Here is a 17,259-nt window from a genome sequence, read left to right on the forward strand (position 1 = left end):
ATCCCTGCTCAGGTGAAGACCTTTCCCCTGAGCATGCGTAATACTGGGAGCGATGTGTCAGCAATATTATAATTGTATAACCAATCATGGTAAAGGGGATGGACTGGAAAATTAATAATCCTAAAAGTTTTGTGTATGGCACAAAAAACTGTTTGGTGTGCATGCTAGGAGGAGAAATCCCTCATGCACCCATCGCTGCAATAAACCAATGTCAGCTTTATAAACTATCATTTGGTTTAGAGTGTTTTCTTTGTTACTTTTTGGTAACAGAACTGTGATGTGATCTCTGCTGGATAAAAAAAAAAGAGTATCACACCTGAATGGTTTCTATTCTATGGAAGAGAAGATCTGACCCCATGTATCAAAGATTAAACTTGTTGTGTTCTCTAATATTTTTCTCCCATCTTCATTTTTGTTCAGTTTACTGTATTCCAGATGTCTGTCGTCACATCTGTGGAGTCTCCATATCTACATCAAAGAAAACAAAACTGGTCTGTGAATAAACATCCCTTATAGTAGTCCTAGCATTACCACAGTCTAGACAGCTCTTCAAATTCTTAAAATTCCTTTAATTTATGGTATATATTTACCTTATATTGAAAAATTAATGTCTTTATATTGTATCTCATCCCAAGTAAGCCTGCTATGGGATGAAGAGTTAATAGGTCACATGGACAACCTTTTATGTATTTCATAAGATAACATGCAGATTTTGCATACGAACTTCTACATATTGGATAAGTGAACATGCAGCTTGCACTACTTCTATATACTTTTATTTCTGCTCTGAAAACACTGCACATAGATAATTGACTTTTTAGACAGGTATGTTTTATAACATGAAATATCTGTGAAAAGAAAAAAGGTGTTACAACTGAATGGTGGTTATAAAGAATTTGTTTTGCTCTGAAAAGCTGTAGCTGCACAAAATTTTAGTAAAAAAGAGTTGATGGAACTTACGTATTTGGTGGGTATAAAAATTGTGCTTCTTGTTTCTTGCTCTGCAAAAGAGTTGTGATGTCTTTATCCTATAGCATTTTCAGCTACAATATTTCCACACCATTAAGGATTTAGAAAGCAAGTATCATTTTCCTATTTTCCCTATATTAATTGTTTCTACACATTCAGTGATTTGTCAGTGTAAAGTTGTCTCTTTTTTTGTAATACTTTGAAAATAAACAAATAATGTTTCCAAATGATCTCCAAGTGATTTGTGTATCATTTTGTTGTGGGAAGTTTTAAACTTTGATCCCACATTGCCCTATTCCATTAAACTGAAATGTAGTAATATCATTAACCTCTATCCTTCTTGGATCTACAGGATGTTCTGGGGCTTAAAAAAACCATTTCTTTTGTTTCCTTTTGAATTTCAGTGAAAGATTATCCTCTGCATTCCTAACTAAGCCAACTTGTCCCTTAATACCTTTCAGTTCAGATACTTACCAGTTCTTGTTTTGTGGCCACTATCTATTAAAAAATAGAGGACATTCCACTTGCCCTTGATCATCAATATTCCTTAGGCCATAAAGCTTGGAAATTAAAGCACGTGCCCATTAGGATTAGTAAAAGGTGTAATAAATACAAGGTGTTTGAGAAAAGCTGGAAAATCAGTTAGTGGTATGGAAAGGCTTCAAAATGAGCAAAGGCTGAAATTTTAGTAGTCTTTAGTCCAGGGAGATACATGGAAGTTTCCAGAATTACAAAAGGTACAAGGTTGTTCATGTTTATGTACGCTTTAAAACACTGCAAACAAAAAGGACTTTAAAGACAACATAAATAAATCTGTTTTCATCACAGAATGTGCTAAAGTTGTGCAGCTCACTGTGTTGAGGTATGACTGATGTCAAGAGCTTTGCATAATTAATCAACATGTACACATTTGTCTCATTAATATGTATTCTGTTGCAATACACGCAATGAAAATACAGAGATAGAAGCTTGTAACTTGGCCTGTTAACTTACGTGGGCAGGTACTGCACCAGACAAGGTTACTGCTTAATCTTCATTGAGAGCAGTTGTTAAAAAAAGGACATCACGCTGACCCAATACAGCAATTTCTGTATGTGTACAAATATAACAAGATTTTAAAAGAATTAACACAGTTTGTGTGTGTGAAATTTTGTTTCTCCCTTTCTCTCTCATAGGATTGCTGTATATTCAGTTTCGTGTTCATGCACTGCTTTTTGTCTACAGGATTAAATGATAACAGTCTGTCAATTTATGCTGAACCAAAATTAGTTGGCTAATTGTAATTACAGATGATTTCCCCAGGCAATATTTTTTAATAGCCACTAGACACGAATTGTTCTTTTTCTGAAGTTTTGACAGTTGCAAAATCCTGTTGTATCTCTGGGGATGGAGACACAGAACAGGTGTGTTGGTTTATATACTTTTCGTGAAAACATGTCAGTGCTGCCACCTTTTGGACATTCTTTAATTACTTATTATGGAAAACTAGGATCTCATTAATCAGGACATTGCTCATGAGGGACGTGGGGAAAACGTTAAATAATTAACTGTGAAAAAATGTGGATTTTGATTCCATTCTTCTCAAAAATGCATTCATGCTCACAAGCACACAGCTTTGTGAGGGTTTAGGGACCTCTTTGCATTAAATGCCGTGTACACTGAGAATAGTTTGTGACCTGAAATCTTAAAACACATTGCAGTTACATTTTTTCTCTGCTATTTAAAGAATTCTGTCATGCAGTCCTCAGATGGAATTAATTTTGTTATGGAAACACACTATTTCTATGACAGCATTTTAGATTTATTTGTCCTCATTGCATTTAAAGTATTTATTTGGGGACCTCATTTTTCAAAAATATACTTTTTGTCTGGGAGACTGAAAGGTGAAAAGTGAACAGATCACTCCAACCTGGAAAAAAACACTCTGCTTTATCTGAGTCAAAAGAAAAGTATCCTTCCAGATAAATGCTGAAAGCCCAGCTACATGAATGCCTAAAACAGGAGTGGTGTTGGCTCTTCATGAAGAAAAATTCCAACTTTCCCCTTCTTGGGGATTAGATCTGAATTTTTGGTCCTTGCTATAGACAGTACAGTAATATTTGTAACAAAGTGACTGTTTCCTTCCTTTTCCAGCAAACAGCATTCCAGGAGAAAAACTTGGTAGAAAAAGCAATCAGCTCAAACTTTGTAGGTGCCAGATGTATTTCAGTGAACAGCTATCCCGAATAAACTGCTCTGGGGAGTGTACTAATATTGTACCAAAAAACCACGGAGGATTTAACTGTAGGGGTGTTTCCCGTGACCAGGAAACAACAGCTCCCTACCCACCACTAAACCCTTACATGGGAAGAAGGAATTGGGTCCCTGCCGAGACAGGGGGCCATGGTGGACGGGCAGAAAGGCTCACAGTCACCTTCCTCATGTACGGCTGAATACAAGGGTGTGGTGACCTGCTCTATACGGCGGTTACAGATCGTTACGGGTTTCACACCGCTGCAGTCTAGCACAGGTTTAGTTGTGGTGTCTTGACTAGCATTGTGAAACATCAGTACCATGAGTCCCATTCATATCTATTGCTGCTACTAGCTGTCCTGTTAGCATTTATACACTCATCATGGTTTTTTATCTGTCTTTGTGAACATACTTCTTGAAATGAAAAAATTATCAAAACTTTGTGTAGTACCCTGGAAACAAAGCTAGAAAAAACCCCCCTACATTTCAGCAATATAACTAGAAACAGGACAACAGTTAATTTAAATAAAAAAACTTTATTAACAATGTAAAACGTGTAGTATCTTACAATCTGAGATAATTCTGGCATGCCCTACAAGAGTCAGTACTTAGTGATATGCAGACACCATGCTCTGAATTCTATTGGCAACAAAATGGGTTGGTTTTGTGTTTGACACTAGTTATTTTAATACAACTTGATTTAATAAATTATTTATTTTTTCCAAAAGCTTGTAGTGATACTATCAGCTTAAAGGGAAATCTGTCACTTCTATGCATTGTACAGTATGTAGATATTATGACTTCTCTGTATTTACAAGTTCTAAGTGTTTTCATATATGGTTTGTGTATCATAAATTAAGGTATTTTTCTGTGAAGCTTTTAAATTGAGATATAGTGGAAGACTATAAGTGAATGAGAGCACAGAAAGCAACTGGAGATTTTGTGCAAATTCTATTACAATATTGTTTACATGTTTTAGAAATTTAATACTTTTGCTGTTAAATAGTTTTCTATGCTTAAAGACTTAGAATATGATCAAGTATTTTAATATGATACTACTAAGAGTACTGTACTATGCACAAACTTCTAGCTGCAGTTCAAACAATAAAAAAAACCCTTAAAATTACCTATTAACCATAATTCATGTGTCTTTTCTCTGAGTAGTTGAAAGTAAGCATGCAAAACATACTTTAAAAAGTTGTAAAAACATTCTTAGTTATGCTAGACCTATTCCACATCTGGGTTTTGACCACCGTAACTGTAAACTATTAAAACCCTTATTTTGGAAAGGGAGATGGAGCAGAAGAGAAAAAGAATAGGCTAATGTAGAAAATGTACTTAAGAATCACATGTAGCAATGTTCATCTTTTCCGTGGTCAAATAATAATGATTTTCTTGGTGCTTCTATACTTAATCTTCTAACTTGAGACAAGACAACACAGTCCAAAAAATCTTCGCTTCCGTCTTCTTACCAATGGATACGGAGTCAAGTTTAGGAGGCTGCTATCATCTGTGATGAAAAAAAGACCCACATTTTAATACAAGCATGTACACAAGCACACAAACAAAAGAGTTTATATCATTTATGCGTCCTAACAGACTTACATGATAAAGTAACAGATTCCATTGTTCTAGGCACAGAGCAAATAAAAACCTGCTTTTTTATCTAAGAGTCTTACACAGCTAATTATCAGTATCTCCACAATTATGCAATAGAAATTTTGGCAAGAAGAATACCAGTTCAATTATGGGAATTATAATTATACTTCCAGTCCTGGGAGACCTAAAACACAATATTCCTGCATGGATGAATGATGTTAGGGTCCCAAGCAAAATCGAAAGCTCAGTAGCTTGAGATCTTGCAGACACGCAAGTTTGGAAATGTTGATCCTAATATTAAATTCTGCTTAATTTAAATGTAAAGAAATGTTTGGTGGCTGTTTGTGCACATCAGGGAGAATCTCCTTTTAGAACTGCACACTGATACATCGTGGCACATGAAGAGAAAAAGCACTCATCTGGGAAAGTTAGCGTAATATCCTCACCCTGTTTAGTTTTCTACCTTTTATACTATACAAAATCTATATGCTAGTACCTATACTTAACTCATGCACTGTCAGCGAGGTATCTCGTAAAATCTTAAGAAGACATTTTGAATTTCAGCCATCTTCAGGCACAGTTTCAGGCTAAGAGCTACGCCTCATTATGCTCCTATTCCGGTTGCATCAGGGACCTAGTTTTGATTGTAGGCTCTAGCCTCTTCTTCAATACAAATCCTTAACCACAAGAACATAGGTAAGAGATGATTTAATAGTGTGACTCAAGCTAATGAACCACACCAACCAAATTTCTGAGCATAGTAACTTTTCTGCTGCCACTTAAGAGAATTCCATAAAGAAAAAAAATGGTCTGTGAGCAGTCAGAAACACTATGTAAAGCTTTTGTGGGCTTGCAACTTTAACTCTGTTCTGGTTCTGGCTGTCAATGAAATCAACAGAAAAACACTCATTTACTGGAAGCAGAATCGTGTCTTGTAAAGATTAATTCATTCAATAGCATTCATTCATCTCATAATCACACTCAGTACTTATAATTCATATGCATGTCAAACTTACAGTCCAGGACATATTAATTACCTGTAATGTTGTTTGTTCATTCACCTTACTTATACTGTTACCTAGCTTTAGTTATTTAAAGGCCTTGGAATATTTAAAAAAATTTAAGGCTTGTGAGAATAATGAGCATGGAGCATGACTGTCCATTCCTGAGGCATCCATTCTCAGAGGTCATCTGTAAATGATGATCACTTGTGGGAGCTGCAAAACCATCGTTTTATGATCACCTGATCCTGCCGCATGTCTCAGAGCTTTCAAACTCTAGCTGGCACGTTTCTCACCCTGCTGCACAGGTGATCAGTGATTTTCTGGCCAGTGTTGGAGGTCAGTGTAGACATCAGACAGCAGAGAATTCTGTACACCTTTATCTCTGTTCTGAATTCAAGTTTCTATATACCTTATATCCCCCAAATCTGTCTTCTTTATTTCCACCACGCTCCATTCTCCTAGGTTATACATAGACTTTATGGCATTTTTCCAGTCTCTCCAATGGCACATCTGTGTCCTGTATCATAAGCAATTCCCCTTCTCCTTTCACATCGTTTTCCATCAAGCCATCCTGCTGTAAACTCCTACCTGTATAATGAATTCATCCATTCTATATTCATCCCTTACCATATGACAATGAATGTTAGACTGCTTAGTTACTTAGGACAAGCTCTAGGACACACTAGGCATACTTCATCAGCTGCCACTGTGCAAGGACTACACAGCGTTTAAGAAATACACATTATCAAGAAGAAATAAAAAAAGAAAACTATTGTCCTTTTAATGTTGGTCACATGAAGAGTCCCTGTAGATGTGGAATGTTTAACACTGCTGGGCCACAAAATGAAGCCTCGTTGCTAAACGTGCATAGGGTGGAGATCCAGTGCTCCCATGCATTTATATAGGGTGCATTATAGCTGGCTACTGGGAAAAGCAGGCTGTTAGCAGACTCAAGGTACGTATCTTCTCTGCATACGGTCAGTGTCATGTCACAGAAGCTACAAGCCTTGCAGGGGTAAAGCAAATGCCACCCCTCAGTAGGATCCCTCTCATAGTCTGCGCATTTTTGACCTTCATTACCTTTGAAAAAGAAATCTTTCTGACACAGGGAATTAGTTGTGGGGCTGCCTTTATGTCACCAGGAAAGGTCTATTATTTTATCTATAGATACCATAAAATAAAATTTCAGATTACCTCATGAGAAACTCAAGAGGACAAAGTTCACACGCTAAATTCTGTCTCCACTTAATCAGTAGGGAAGAGACTTCACCTATATTTCACTTTTTGTAACTTTTATTAAAAACCCTCTAGATTTCTTTGATCTAATGAAAGGCAAAACCTTGAATTATCTTAATTTTCCTTACAAAAAAAAAAATACAAAACCTACCTTGATTTTTCAGTGGTAAAGGCATAGTCTCCCTGAGTTTACTTAAAAGGTTTTTCATTTCTCTCATATCTCTGTGGAAGCAAAAGTTGAAAGAGATACCATAGAACAGCAATTGAAGAGTGAATGGAGAATGGGTCACAGTATAGCTTTATATGCTGAAATAATGGAGCAATGAATACAAAAATCTATTGGGCAAGCATTTGGTTCACATACATGTATCAGTAGATGCATACCAAAATAAAGGGCAGTGGAATCAACATGGGAGCACTTTTAGCCAGTCTGGTATTAACTAGCCACATCTGGTCCAAATCCATGATCTATTCTGGCACTAGAATATTCCATATTAAATGAGGTGGTGGGCACAATGTGATGGTAGTGGCAAAATAAACAATATGTCTTAAAATTAGCCCAAGCTAGTACTAACATCAACTCAATACCTCTTATCACAATTGTGTAGTCTGTGCCATGAATGTATTTCATTGCTCAGAAGGAAATTACAATACATGTAGCTAATTCATGATACCTAAACTCCCAGCACATTAAGTGAGAAATTTAGGAACAGGTTTGTCACTCTCACCCCTCTTAGGAGGATTCTGGCACAAAATTTTCTAAAAGGCAGAAAATGGCAATCATGATTATCAATGTATCATCTCAAAAAGAAAGTTACATTTGAATATGTTTTGAGAGTGGCCAGAAGTTGCAAAGAGGTTCCTGTTTTATAGATAGATGGCAGACCAGCAATTTTGTGTGCAGGCTTGTCACGTCTTAAGGCTTTCAGGATTTAATAACAGTTGTGGTCTTGCCTCATTCATCTACATACAAAATAGTTCTTAGAAATTAAGCAGCATGACTAATAAGAAATTGCTCAGTTATATTCTTCAAGTTACTCTCTCAGAAGAAGAGAACCTCATTTTATATAAATAAGCAAGGTAACCATTAAAATCTCAGTAGCAGATTAATATACAGAGCCATCAAAACAGGGTTTTATTTTGCAAGGAAATGTTGGCCATAAGGATTACTCCCTAGAAAAGGTTCTAATATTTGTCTTTCAACTGCATAGTTAAGAGGGTAAGAGAAGTCTGCATTGACAGACCTGTGGATGATGTTCCCTCTCCTAAGGCTTCCACATTCACAACAATGGGCAGAAACAACTGAACAAGATTTTGTGCTTTCGGTTTATGAATGCAGAGCTGCCGGCCAGCAGACTTCAGATATAAAATCAGAAACCATTCAGGATGAGACAAAAGCTGTCTCTAGCAACATCACTTCCCACTCTCTGTTTTTTGACAAATGATAATGTTAATTAGACTAACTAAGGATGTCACATCTCTTTGCCCTTCTTTTAGGAGTTGGCCTCAGATACGTTAAATATAACAGAAATGTTAACAGGCTATTTCATTTACGAATACCTTTAATAGTAGCAACACCGGCTGCCTAACTGGAATAGGCTAAATAAACCCCAGACTGAAATTTGTTTTGTTTAGAAATGAAGTGCTACACATACCTTTCAGTGTTTTCAATATCTGTGGAAACCTGCCATAAATGCTGTTGAATATCTGTTGGTGATGATGATGTGTCTTCTAAAATAGGTACTTCGGAAGTCTCCTCCACTTTAGTATCTAGGATCTTGGGTGGGGCGCAAGGTTCTTTTCCTTTAAAATATTAAAATATGTATCTATATCCCTGTTATTAATTAAAATACATACTCAGATTATATCACTGATGTTTGTCCTTGATTTTGCACAGTACAAATAAAGACAGTGGTGAATGCAAACTCTGCGTAAGAACTGTTCAGAAACAGAGCAGATCACACCAATCTACTAATCAGAGTGCTGCTATATGCCATTCCTACTGAACAAAACTAAGAGGAGTCCCATGGAGGCATGTGTGAAGAGCAGAATTTCATATAGTATTATGAAGGGTTTCAGTTAAAGTCCAGTGGATCATATGTGACACAAGAGAAGAGCCAGAGGACAAACCAGAACAAAGTAAATAAGGAAACTACAACATACATTACGAAAGCAACTCCAAAAACTTTGATACTAAAGAACACTGCAAACCATGTCTCCTAGTATTAAAGGAATACTAAGGGAAAACAAGAGACAAAAATGTGCAGTTTTGTACTTGGTGATTTTAAAAGCAATACACAGCTGCCACCACTCGCAGCCCAATACCCATTATACTCTGAATTTCCACGCTTACACTTGCCTAATTCATGTTCACTGTATGAAAATGAAAGGCAGTGTTTGAATGTAATGGGGGCTTCATGACAGATCTACCAGGGCTTTTTTCAGGGAAAGAATGGGCTAAAGGATGTGGACCATGATAGTGGAGCACGCAAACGAGTTAAATACTGGTGGGATTTTTTTACACCCTTGCAAACCTCCTGTGGTATTCCTTTCCTGTAGTGGCAAGTACAGCCCTGGCACCAAGTATATTTAAATAAGAAAATTCAAACTGGAGTATTCCAGACACATTATTGATAAGTTAAAGTTTTTACCCCTCTGAGTTTTCTCATGAAATGAAGTCAACAATCTCACAAAGAAATAAATAAGTTTTTGTGAAAATAGGTTAAAAAAGGACAATGTTTAAACCAGTGGTATGAGGAGTTGAATAGGAAAAGTTTTCTCATGTCTCAATTTTTGCTGTTTGAAAATTTTCACATCAGGATAAACCTGAGTAGTTCCTATAAGGTTTGATAAAGAACAGAAAGAACTAGAACAGCTAACAGAGTAGTGGTCATTTAGCCCATATTTCTGGGACACTAGATAGGCTGAAGACCATGCTATAATACTCTTCCACCTCAACAGTAAGTATCCCTGCTATCAGGGTTGTAACTTGTTTTTCTTAAAGCTAGGAATTCCTGGATCTTAAACTCTTTTTTGGGCAGGTTCTCTAAACTGTTGTAAATTATTCCTTTGGTGGAAAAAAAATATATGATTAGCTACTTGCCTGCATGTCAAACAAGACAGTGCTTACACTACAGAAGATATTTGCCTAAAGTTTTCATTACTCTCTAAATTCAGTAGGAAGCCCTTTTCCCTGCATCCCCCCCAACTAAGTCATCTAACTATAATTCCAAGAGATTGCATGACCTGACATTATAAGTTTATACTATAAAAAAAATTGTGTCCTGTGTCCATTCTCTGCTGCTTACTCAGGCATCCGCTGCTAACTTGTGCTTTGCCAGATCCCTCTGTGAGCTACTTTAACCCATCAAATAGTAGAAGATTACCCCAATAAAAGGAAAAATAAACTGTGAGGTTTTCTGATGTTGCAGTGATTTAAGACTGGTCAGTAAAGAACCCTACATGTTCCAAAGCAAGTGCCAGAGGAGGTTGATGATCATATGTCCAGAAGCAGTGGAAGGGAGGAAGAAGTGAAGGCACAAGGGAGGGAAGATAGAGATGAAGGGATCAAGTTCTTTCTGGTGGCAAGAAGGTATTATGCTGAATCAATTGCTTGTGGAAGAGCAGCTTAAGCCCCATTCCCCCATTGTATGTTTTACTCTGTATCACCCTGTAGGCATAACTTTCAAATATTTCTAGTTCTTAACTGCAGCTTATGCTGTTATTTTAAAGTAGCTCATATTGTTCAATTTTAAATGTTCATTTGTGTAAGCTTCATTATTTGTTATTTCTCCCATTACAAGAAGCCCATAATAACACAACATACTGTTACCACTATCTCACCACTTCTTTGTAAAAGACAGTTGCCCCAGGGAAACCATCTAGTTGGTGACTGACATCGCAAGGTGTTACTGCTGGAGCTGGGTATTAGCTAATTTTCCAATTATTTTGAAGTGTTATCTTGGGATTCTGACCTGTCCTCTGGTGACATGCTGTCAAAAACAACCCTGCCTATGGGTTCATCCTTCAGGGATGTGAAAGGTGTTTCAACGGAAACAATAACAATGATGAAGTAGCAAAAAAGGGTTCTTTTTCACAACTTGAGAATAGAAGCAGGGCGACTGTAATGTTCTTTTTGTTAGCACAAAGGCAAGCTCTTGCAGATTTAGCAGAATGAACGGCACAGATTTCTTTTTAACTGAAAAAAGCTCTTTACCAGTAATTCTGTTGTATTGTGAACAATTCATGAGGCCTTTCTTGAATTTCAGAGCATCTGCTCAATCACTTGAAAACAGTCAGAGCCAGCTAATAATAAAGGCTTTGCTTGAATAATGTGTATGACTCAGGCTTAACATTTTTACTACATGGCACAGCCTGTAGAGAAAAAAAAGCCCTTTAATCTTCTCATCCTTCTGCTGGTGGTAAGGATATCTTTTGTATTACACATTCTTAAAATAAGGATATGAACCCTAAATTTTCCTTTCAATTTAGTCAGCAAAGACATTAATTTCAGTTGGAGTTTGATCATGCACACAGTGTTGGCAGAGGTGTCCACATACACTTGCTGTTCTTGCCAGCTGACTAGACAGCGGCTGTATGTGCTGTGAAATTTTAATATAAAGTGTGATTTATTCTTTGTCTTCTAGCCTCTAATTCAGCATTATTTTTTTTTCTAAGAAGCAGAAAATGCCTTTAATATGAAACTAAATTCATTGAATTAAATAATGCTGAAGATCAAACGAGTATAAATAAGAGGACAGAAAATGGTCAGTTCAGTAAGGCTACATACAACATATGTGATCACTGTGCTTTATGTGTCTCAGCTGTTGTGCTCCGTACTGCTTCTCTGGTGACCTCTGTGTTTGTTTCTGTCATGCTACCCCATGCACCCACCCTTAGTCATCACCTGCTTCACAGCGAAACTTATATAATGAAAAAAATCATCTACTCTAGGTCCTTCAGAAGTAGTTAGATTTCACTGCAGATGAATTGGAAAGATCTTAGATGGGAATAACAGAATTCAGCAAAGGTGAGAGAACCCCTCTCTCAAAAAGCCGGCAGCATTTGCATCAGGCTTTTAACCTGGCAATTAAGGATAAATGCACAAGCTATAGATCACAGCTAAAGTAAATGAAAACGAGAAAATCAAAAGGCAACTAGGAAAGAATAGCATAGGAAGTAAAAAAGAATGTGGCACCTATGGATAACAGCCTAATGAACTTCATTCCTAAGTTATACTTGGAAACCGCAGAACTCACAAGATTGTCTCCCTGGAAATATTACTAAGGAAAAATGCAATAGGAACAAGAAGTCTGTGCTAGAAGTTGTGATTTCCTCCTTCCATGCCTATTTCTGTTTTATATGTTTTGGCCTCGTCACAGTGTACGTATGAGAATGGGCGATCCTGTGGATTTTTTAAGTGCTTGCTTCTCCACACCTGTGTGCTTCTCATCTCTCACATCTTATCCCCGTTGTGTAAGTAATATGACTAGGTAATTACACACATCTACCAGTCTTCAAACAGAACTCTGAGATTGTAGCACATCTGTAAAACAATCCTTTCCTTCTCCTTCAAAACTCCAAACCACATGTAATTTAAACATAGCCAAATAAAACAAAAATCCCTTCACTGAAATGAGGGTTTATTTTTGTAATATGTAATATAAGCTATCACAGGTTTTAGGTACTCTTTTAAGGAAATGTATGTTGTTATCCAAAAACACACTTGGAAAATTACGATTATGTTTCCCACTTTTTGTAGGGTACACAATACACAGTCATCTGTGATTTGGTATCATTCTGATGTACCAGCAATACAGGAATGAGTTCAGTCTGAATTTACATCAGAAAAGCCTGATTTTTTCTGTCCATAGTACCCACATAGGATTTTCCCGTAGAACTCAATTCTTCCCCTTTTCACCTAAGTATTCAGGTACCTACCACTCTGGTTAGTGCTAGTATCCTTCTGCCCTCAGCTATGTTTATACAAGTCAGATTGGGGCCCATAGATCTCAGTTGCAGTGACTGAATTGCAATTTTTTTCTTCAATGCTTCCAAATAGGCTTGTGGTAATAATAAACAATATGTAGATTATAAGCATTAAAATAATTTGCATCTTATTCTGAGAAATTATTTATGTATTAAACTCTTACAATACAGGAAAAAATAAGACTTTGAGACCATTTCATACAAGAAACTGCAAGATTCTGGTAATCTAATGTGTCCTGGACTCATTTCTTCCCATAGATATTTAAATTCTACTAAAATTACTAGAGCTACGTGTAAATAACTAACAGCTGGAATTACGCCTCCATCTGTGCATGCTTCTTTTTCAACATGTTACAAAAAAAAACCAGGTTGTACTTAGTCTGGACCATAAGAATAATGTATTCTTATGAATATACATAAGAAGTGACTTTTGTTCAAACTCAGCATAAATGGCTACAAGTTTCAAACCTTATACTTCTTTGACAAGGCAGCTGTAACTATTTTTACAGCATGTTTTGAACTCAGGAAAACATTTCCAGTTAATTTTAAGTGTCCCCTCTTGCCTTTGATTTGTTACATGAGTTTACTCCCCTAATTATTAAAATAAGTGCCTTTCTAAAATGCTGCATAGCTGGCCAGTAGAATGATTGTAATCTGCAATTCAGGATTTTAAAAAATGTTTTCTAATATATGTAATTATGTAACCAAACAACACAATTAGATCTGTAGATGACCCTAAAAAATTAATGTTTCTGTGTAAATATGTATTGACATTAAACTTCAGTAAGACACACTTCCAGTGACATGCTGCAGCAACCCAATGATAATAATAATATTTTATAGTTCCTTACAATGAAAGGAATATATTACTATTGTGGATATATGAATCAGCAAAGCTCTTCTATCTGTTATGTTCACATACTAAAAGTGCAATTAAGATCTTTGTAAGTTATCAATTAAAACCTTTAACCCCAAAATATTTGTGGCTGAATACAGCGATGTATGCTAAAATCTACTTAAGAACTCTGAGGTAGTTCTCGGTTTTCTTGGTGTAGAACCTTGACTACCTCAGTATTAATTTGGGAAAAGGGTAATCACATCCAGCAGCTTTCATGGACAGAAATTATGTCAACTACTTCCGCTAAGACCTTGCTAGCTAAGCCAGGATTTGTTTATTTAATCAAAAGAATAGTCATTGTTGGGAACATGCAATGTCAATAAAATAGACATGCAACATTTGAAAGGAATTAGAGCTGAATTTTGTAAACACTTCGGAGAAGTACCTAAGCTCCTTCAAAATATCTTACTTTCCCTGAAACTCTGATATTTTAAAAAGTATTACTAGGTTTAAGAACTGTGTTTGACACTGCTGACAAAGCTGTATAATTCAAATGATGGAGGGGAACAAAGCAAAACAAAGATGAGGAAAGAAGCTGCAAATCCTAGGCAAGTTAACTCATCTCTTGCTTTACACAGTCTGAGAGATTCTATCTAGATAAGTTCTGCAGTGTGATAATGATGTAGAAGAAAACTAGATGAACAAATGCAGTGAGAATTTTCAGAAGATTTCTTGGAAGAGCTGCAACATGAGCTGCCATCTGCCACATCTGCCCCAGTAAGCATTTGCTAATCACCCCTAATAGGTATTTGCTCTGACAAAATGGAGAGCAATATCCTTAAAGCCATCCTGCTAGGGACTGCAGGAAGACACAGGAGAGTTTCTCATGGTCCTGCCCTGAAAACTGCACTCTCTTTCTACCCAAAGTTTTAATGTGATCCTATCCAAGCTGCTTAAACCCAGCTCCTCAAAACAGCTATTGACAAAGTAGTTCTAATTGTCTGGTTGCTCAACCCAGAGATTCTTTGCACTCAGCTGCAAATGAAGCTACTGAAAAATTACTCTAGAAGTACACAGCACTGCATAAAGTAGGCTGCAATCTCAGATTCTAAATTAGCAATCTTTATCTTCATCTTAATCTCTCTTTTTTCCTTCTTTACCATGGGAAAATTGCTACTACCTCACTACTGAAGGTGGTTCTGAGACAGTCCTATGAGTGTATGAGTTAATGGGAAAGGTCTGAGGAACAGAAGGACTCTGCCTTTAACAATAGAATTGTGTGCAATAAATACAGTGTATGACACAATTAGGATAAAAGACAAATGTAAAGTAAGTATTTACATGTGTATTAGCTAGCCAGGACTCCTGAGACTGTGGAAAGGAGAAGTAGTAAAATATCAGGTAGACAAAGACTCGGTAACTACAAAGAGCTCGAATTAGGGCTGTTTCACTGTGTCCTTTGCAAGCTTTCTGAATGCTGAACTTTGCAGTCATAATGTATGTTCAACACTGTGCTTTTGTGGTGTATGCATCTTGGAAAAAAAGATTATTAGAGAGACTTACCTCAGTTTTCTTACTGCATAAGACAGCTGGAAACATTTATGGCTTTTGGCCCCACAGTGACTGTTATATCCCAAAGAAGTAACAGACTATCTGACTTTTCTGATGGAGGTACTATGACAGCAGTAAGTTAATCTAAAGCACTGTAAATATGCAAGAAATTTGCAGGAAGCTTGATAGATACTATATGGCATATTTAGGAATGTTTGTTCAGTAGAACAGAAAGGTAAGGAGAGGGAGAAGATGGGTGCTGCAAAAGACAGTGCCAATACCCAGAGCTAAGCCCTTCAAACTGTAGTGTGGGGTTTTACTAAAAAGCATCTGTTTCCCAGTAGGAAGCACTGGCGGAGTTTCTTGTGAGAAACAAGCATCAGCACTGCCTTAACTTTATCAGTTCTACAGTTCGTTTGACAACGTCCGTTCAAGATACCAATACCCACATTATTATTTATTAGCTGCAGGCTGCCGACAACAGTCCGCACCTCATTCTACATAAGGTTTAGTATGACACCTTCATTACAGTTCATTACAGAACTTTCTCTTGTCTTTATCTAGTGTAGTCTGCTGAGATATTATCTGGGGAATAGCACATATACAGTCCCAATCAGTGTGTGCCATCATTGAATAATGAGGTTACTAAGTAACCTATTCAGTGAATTATCTGCATTTCTACATCTTCCTTTCCGTAGGTGGCTAATCAAATCTGAAATCATTAGAGATGCATTTTCACTGAAGCAGGGATATCTCCTTTGTGTGTAAAAATATTCTAAGAGGCACATTTCCATTCTGAATCTAGTATCTAGTTTTTATAAAGATGGGCAGCTTTTTAACAGTATTTATCCATCTTTTATTAGAAGCTGGCATTCTTGGATAAATAACAGGAATAGTAAGGGATCAGTTTAATACTGAAACCATGTCATACTGCTCCACCAAACACTTGCTCTCAAATATCATACCCAACAAATACCTCTAATAAAATGACTAAGTTTGCTCACTACTCTCACTAATGACAGCTAAAACCTTTTGAAAAAATAAAAAAAAATTTCAGAGTGCTAAACTGCAAGGACATTAGGACATTTACACTTCCATAAAATGATGCTAATGAAATAGACACAGCTTTTTTTATTTTCCCCCAGTATCTGAAAAGCTTTACTGGTATAGTCCATTTTACAGTTCGGTGATTTGTCTTTCCGAATATCCATGCATGCCCCAAGACTCTTCTTTTTTTAAAATCAGCACCAGTACATTCATGCAATTCAATACCTTTCCGATGAAACTGCAGCGATCCTAGCAGACATATGGACTTGAGCATTTCTGTTGTGTACATTTCTAAGCAACACTGCAACTGGATGTATAGTCTACAGATTTCAGGATGAATTTCACCATCTTCTGGGCTGCAGTAAAAGAGAAAAAGTTTACTTAGAGATTGGAAGGACATGAGGGTCACCAAATCCACTTCCATACTGCTGAAAGCAACCACGTCATAATCTGCTTCATGAACTACGAAGGTGTGAGTACATGATTGGCATGGTTTAACCTTATTTAGCAATAATGTACCACTCAGCCACCTGCTTACGTCCCCCCATCCCACAGTGGAGAAGAGTCAGAGGAAAAGACAAGGAAGCTCATAAAGTTGAAATAAGAACTATTTAATTATTGCTGAAAAATATAATAATACTAACACTAACAATACTATTAATAATGAGTAATTAAAATAATACTTCTACAGTATGTAAAAGTGTTGATTGGGCAGGGACAGCACGACTGACAGATCCTCTGGTGTTGACTAACCACGTGGCTTTTGCTAAATGTGTGCCCCCATGTGTGAGTCCC

At 36.7% G+C, this 17,259-nt stretch overlaps 1 protein-coding gene across 1 annotated transcript; it reads right to left on the reverse strand.

Annotated features, from left to right (window-relative positions):
- Positions 1-4,333: 4,333 nt before the first annotated feature.
- On the reverse strand, positions 4,334-16,813 carry RGS7BP (regulator of G-protein signaling 7 binding protein). The gene is made up of 4 exons (XM_010160265.1): positions 16,690-16,813; positions 8,696-8,843; positions 7,192-7,262; positions 4,334-4,711 (listed from the first exon to the last, which is right to left on the reverse strand). The coding sequence occupies exons 1-4, from the start codon at positions 16,751-16,753 to the stop codon at positions 4,620-4,622; spliced, it is 375 nt and encodes a 124-aa protein (XP_010158567.1). The 5' UTR covers positions 16,754-16,813; the 3' UTR covers positions 4,334-4,619.
- Positions 16,814-17,259: the final 446 nt, after the last annotated feature.

This window comes from Eurypyga helias, unplaced genomic scaffold, assembly GCF_000690775.1.
Source record: "Eurypyga helias isolate BGI_N326 unplaced genomic scaffold, ASM69077v1 scaffold21460, whole genome shotgun sequence".
Classification (NCBI taxonomy): domain Eukaryota; kingdom Metazoa; phylum Chordata; class Aves; order Eurypygiformes; family Eurypygidae; genus Eurypyga; species Eurypyga helias.